General features: G+C 41.5%; 1 protein-coding gene across 1 annotated transcript in view; it reads left to right on the top strand.

Annotated features, from left to right (window-relative positions):
• The first annotated feature begins 240 nt into the window (after positions 1-240).
• Arid2 (AT-rich interaction domain 2) overlaps positions 241-6,000 on the top strand; it is a 157,888-nt gene continuing 152,128 nt past the window's right edge. Inside the window, exons 1-3 of the mRNA XM_042677548.1 lie at positions 241-468; positions 682-775; positions 2,016-2,113. Coding sequence (XP_042533482.1) covers positions 377-468; positions 682-775; positions 2,016-2,113 — 284 coding nt within the window. The 5' untranslated portion in view covers positions 241-376. The remainder of the gene's footprint in view (positions 469-681; positions 776-2,015; positions 2,114-6,000) is intronic.

Genomic DNA, 6,000 nt, shown 5'->3' with positions numbered 1-6,000 from the left:
CGGTCGCCTGGCCCCTCTTAGTTTCGCTCGGATTTCTTTAAACTTTTTTAGAAATTCCCCTCCCTCTCGGCCCCGCTCCCCCCCTCGGCCTCCCGTCCCCTCCTTCCCCCCCCTCCACCACCACCACCACCTCCTCCTCCTCCTCCCTCTCCCCCTCCCTCCCTCCCTGCGCCGCCGCCGCCGCCGCCGCCGCCGCTGCCGCCGCCGCCGCCGCCGCCGCCGCCGCCGCCGCCACCGCCGGCCCATGACTGAGCCCCGCCGCCGCCGCCGCCGGCCGAGGAATGGGCTCCGGGCTCTGGTAGGAAGCGCGGGGAGCGGGGGGCGCTTTTAAAACCGCGATCTGGGGTTTTTTGGGAAAACCTCCTTTGAAAAAATAATGGCAAACTCGACGGGGAAGGCGCCTCCGGACGAGCGGAGAAAGGGACTCGCTTTCCTGGACGAGCTGCGGCAGTTCCACCACAGCAGAGGGTGAGAGCGGGGCGCCCGGGGGGGCGGCGGCGGCGGGCGGGCGGGCGGGCGGGCGGGCGAGCCGGGGCGAACGGGGCCGGAGCGGGGGCTTCGCCCGCCCGAGCCCCCGGCCCGGGGGGGGGGTCCCGGCTGACAAGTGCGGGGCTTTTTTTTCCCCCTGTCTCTCTCGCTCTCTCTCTCTCTTCCTCTTCTTCCCCCCCTCCCTCCTCGCAGGTCGCCTTTTAAAAAAATCCCTGCGGTGGGTGGGAAGGAGCTGGATCTCCACGGGCTCTACACCAGAGTCACTACTTTAGGCGGATTCGCGAAGGTGAGTGGAAGTTTTAATTCGTATTTCCCTCTCGCTGGCCTCTTCCAGGAAAAAAAAAAAAGAAGTCTCCTTTGACCCCCCCCACCTTCCTCTCCAGGGTGGGCGTTCGGGGGTGGGGGTCAGCGGGTCCGGGGGGTCCCCCGCGTTCCTCCGGTTTCGCAGCCGGTGGCTCGGAGGCGGACGGGCGGCGGGGCTGTGTGTTTTTTTGGCCTGGTGGCTCGCGTGCGCGCGGCTCGGGCAGGCGGGCGGGCGGCCCGGTGTGGGCTCGCGTCCGGCTCCCGGGGGCTCGGCGGGTCCCGGTGGCGGTGGTGGCGGCGGGCCGGGTGTGGGGGGGGGGGGTGGGTCGGGGTGCGTGGGGCGCTCGCCGGGCCGCCCCGGAGCCCCCCGCGCCCTTCCCCTGGCTCGCTCGCTCGCTGGGCTGCTCGAGTCGGCGCTGCCGCCCGCCGCTGCCGCTCTAGCACTGGCGGAGACACCGAGACTCGCACACACTCTCGCACACACGGAGACTCTGAGCAGTTTTCGTGCAACTCAAAATTAGCGCGGGCAGGTTTCACATCGATAATCGGCGGCGAAATGATCCCCGCCACCGGGGGCACAGCCTCGGCCCCGGCGCCCTGGGTTTCTAACAGCTAACAAAAGAAACCAGGACCTGTCTCCAAATAGCCATCTTAGGCTTCAAGGCTAGGCAGAAGCTTGTAGGCCTCAAAGAAGGGCCTATGGAGATGGATAGATCTGGGAGAGAGGAATCACCACGGGCCCCAGCCCCGGACCCTCGCCCCCCTCGCCCCCCAAACCCGCCGACCACGCTCTCCGGAACACTATTGATCCTTTTGAACTTCTTTTTTTTTTCTTTTTTTCTTTTTTTTCCCCTTGTAAAGTGTAAACGGACCGCGTTGAGATTTAAAAAGGGGGCGACAGAGGGACTTGCGATTGGTTATTGTCCGGGCTTCAAAAACAAAACAAACCCACCGAACACCACCCCCCCCCCCCCCGCCCCCCAACAAAACAAGTGCTGCTAAATACAGGGCTCGCTGGTGAAAGCACAGGGATCCCAGCATCCCTGGCTGAGTAACTCAACTGATCGGTCCAGATCACCCCCTGATGCCTTTAGGGATCGATAGATCTCTGCAGAATGGGTATTTATTTTTCATACTCAGCTCAGGCTTTTCTTGGATGGGACGGTTTCAGACAAGTATGCCTGTGTTATTTGTTGTTGTTGTTGTTGTTTTTTCTTGAACAGGTTTCTGAGAAGAATCAGTGGGGAGAAATTGTTGAAGAGTTCAACTTTCCCAGAAGTTGTTCTAACGCTGCCTTTGCTTTAAAACAGTATTACTTGCGGTGAGTAGTAGAGACTTTTCCACAGTTATTTGGAAAGAAGGGGCTTGTGGGACATTTAAAAAGAGAGAAGAAGCAAGCTTTGCCCACTAGACAGTTTTTAATATCTTGTTGATTTCAGTGTGATTTTCAACTAATCAGTGAAGGGAGATTGTAGGTAGGTGAAGTTCGCCTGTTTGAGGATCATTTACATTTTCCCTACAAAACCATTGCAGGTGACAACCCCTCCCCCTATCCTGGTAAACATTCTTTTGTGACATTGTAGTTGATTGCTGGATATCCCTGAAAGGCTGAAAGGTGATGCTTAGTGAAAAAGTTTAGGTAGTTCATGAAACTTTGTAACCTTTGGGAAAATTAGTGTTTTGATTTGGAAACTACCTTTTAAAATTCTGACTGAAAAAAAAAAAAAAAAGGAAACTGCTTGGAACTGTGTCATTGAGTAGCTTTTGAGTAGAACATTGTTACCTAGACTAGGGTTGTTTGTAGAATTGTTTTTGTTGAATTTCTGAATAATTAAAAGTTAATATCTTTAGAAAAATAGGGATACTGTGAAACCACATACTATGATTTGAGTTTTATTCTTGTTTTTCATTGCTTGTTTGATGAAGTAAATATTTTGTTGGGGGATGATATAGTATAGATAATAAATTTCTTAGTTTTTTACTCCCTCTGTCTTCTAGGAATAATTTCATGTTGTGATTTATTGTGAGGTCATCTTTTTATTATTTTTGTTTGCTTACCCATTGGGAATTCTTAGTTGGTTGTGATGATTTAAAACTAGAATCACGATCTTATTTCTTTCCAGTAAATGTTGCAAATTACAGTACTACAGGATAGCCATGTTTTGTTTTTTTAATAAGATATATGATGTTTCTGCAGAATTTGAGTTTTGTATCATTGCTTCAAATGCACACTAGAGTTACTCTGTTTTATGCTCAGGATTCTGAAATAGGAAATGCCGTAATTGCACAGGTGTACTTTCTATTGGCTGTCTTAGATTGACTACAGGCCTGACGCTGAAGAGTTCACAGAACTTTATGGAGTAGTTACCGAGTTGCATAGGAAATCTAGAAAATACTGAATATGGTTAGTTGGTGTGTGTGTGTGTTTATGTGTGTGTGTGTGTGTATGTAAAGTGGCATGTGTGCCAGAGCACATTTTTAAATAAGGGTGAATCAAACCCCCAAACCAATCAATTAGCCCTTGAAACTGTTGATTTGGTAATGGGGTGAGAAATGGAGAATTTTTAATTTATGTTGATAGTCACTTGCTCAGTTCTGAAAGGAACATGTTTATATATTCAGATTTTATGCCAACTAATTTGAGCCATTTGGATTTTGTATTGAATTGCATATTTTAAAATTATGTCTGATATCTGTTAGATTAATTAATTGAAATTTAATATCCTAAAGGTACCTACCGTGTGACATACATTATTAGGAAAAAAATATATTTTCTAATGTAGTTTTTGGAAGAATTTACATTTTTATAAACCAGCTTTGCATAATCAATTACACAAGACTCATTCATATTTTTAGTTTTTATAAAAGTTAATCATGAATATTGTGTTTCAGTTGTCAGTTTCTATCTTGGGATAATAACATCCTTTAATTGTACTTAAAAGCAACTATTTCTAACTATGTAGTTTCAAAGTTGCTTGTAATTTATATCATACTCAGACCAATTTGGGCCTTATGCTTTTATTAGAAGCTCCTTTTTGAACTGTGTCTTTAGCTGAACTTGTTTTTCCTTCATATGTCTTTCTCTAGGTTTGTTTTTGTAGGGCTATAGTAGCTAGGTTACTAGGAAAAAAGTTGAAGCATTTGTTTTGGAAAATAAAACCATGTGAAGATTTGCATGGCTTGTAAAGAAATACAAAAGAAATAATGCTGATCAAAAATTGTGAGCTACCAACCTTGAAAGAAATTTACCTAGTGGTGAAATATTGCACAGTTAGAAGATAAGTATTAATGTTGAGTTTTACACCTTCTGAAAAATCTGAACTGGCAGACCAGATGCCAAGCTTTGACAGTAATTCTGTTACTTACCCCTAACTGTGCCTTATTTTATTAACCAATAGTAATCAAGTGACTCTAAAAATTACCTCTTTTGCTATATCAAACATTGCTATATCTTAATTTCTGATGAGCAGATAGTACAATGTTTTATAAGTCATAGGTGGAATATATATATATATATAAAACGTGAACTGCTTTTTCATTTGACCTATTGTAAAACTGTCAGTACATGTGTTAGTTCTTACTGTATATGTTTGATATTTGCTCATATCTTCCTGTGATTTTTACTACCAATTAGATGGTAATTATTAGACCACTACTCTGTTAGGATATAGAATATCCTCACAGCTAGTAGACTACTATTTTATGATACAGCTTCATAATATTAGCAGTGTTTAAATAAGAGGAAACTAGAATGTTGGCAATCTAATAGTTTTATCTTCTTTTTGATATAATTAAATATAGTGACTTGAAAATGATTATATTATACATAATTTATTCAGTTAGAGTTTCCATAAAGATTTCTGTCTAAAATAGAAAATTCTGTTGTTTACTTAACATAGGTATTTAATTTTTTTAAGTGTGCATACTGATAATATGTGAACATTATTTCATTGTGCATATATGTTGGATGCCAATCAGCTATGACATATATGCATTTCTTCATTTAGTTTATAACATTTCAATGTATTTGACAAAAGGTTATTCTTAAAAGATACCTCTAAAAAACATACCTTAAAAAAAAAGGGTAAAGTATAGTTTCTCACATTTTATATATGGAGGAATTAAAGCAGAAAATGTTGAAGTGGCTTAAGGGGCATTCGTTAATTATACAAAAAATTGTGTTTATTGTGTATGCTCAGTAATATTTAATCTTACAATTTTGTTACTCAAATTATTTTAATTAAAATTTTGGAAATTACATATGGTTAAATTTATGTTCAATTATATCTTTGTTCAGGGTGTTATATATGCACTTGATTAATTTTTTTTTTTAATTTTGGTATTAAGATTAGGGGACAATTTGCTACTCTTCTTTGAGTTAGCAATTTGAAGCTTTGCTGTGATGAATTAGGTATACACTTGAAATATTTAGTTAAAGCATTCTGTTTTCCTTTAAGAAGCCAATAGTACAACTATAGTCAAAGTTAAATTGATGTTTCCTTTATAAAACTTGAATGTTTGGGAAAGAAAGTGAGTTATTTTAGATATTCAAAAGTTATTGTACAAAACTACATGTTACTGGTTTTCTTGTGTATTTGAAACTTACAGTATTAAGTGAAGTTTTATATGCGTTTACCTTTAGCCTAGAAATTTAATTGTGGAATTGTATTCATCTAGTGAATTTTTAAATTGCATTGTAGTTGTTTTTTTTTTTTTCCCCATGCTGGGTACAGACCTTCTTTAGTTATGTCAGAAGTTTACATTTATTAGTTAAATGACATGAATATACTCATAATGTTCCTTTCCTACTGTCCACTATATACATCACTTAAAATAAGTTTCACTAAACTTGAAGTTTAGTGAAAGAATTCTTCAAAGTCTTAATAAATAAGTAAATAAGATGACATTAAATTTGTAAATTGCTAAAGAGATCAGTATAGTCTTTATTCAAAAAAGAAAAACACAAGTAATATGGAGACTGGGAGAGCAACTGTATCTGCATAAACTATTTATATACCTATTTTTAATTTTACAAACTGTATCCTTTTGTCTTGAATAAACTTGATTGTGATACTTTTTTATACTATGTTACATTTTTAAAAGCCATGTATACTTGTTCAAAGTAGTAGAAAGTGGAGAAAGTTGGAAGACTGAAGAAAGCTTATGGAGTAGGTTAGTATTAGGTTTCAGAATGAAAGTTTTCAAGCT

The sequence above is a fragment of the Dipodomys spectabilis genome, unplaced genomic scaffold, assembly GCF_019054845.1.
Source record: "Dipodomys spectabilis isolate Male_0828 unplaced genomic scaffold, ASM1905484v1 ptg000039l, whole genome shotgun sequence".
NCBI lineage: Eukaryota > Metazoa > Chordata > Mammalia > Rodentia > Heteromyidae > Dipodomys > Dipodomys spectabilis.
This window is presented reverse-complemented; position numbering and strand designations above follow the sequence as displayed.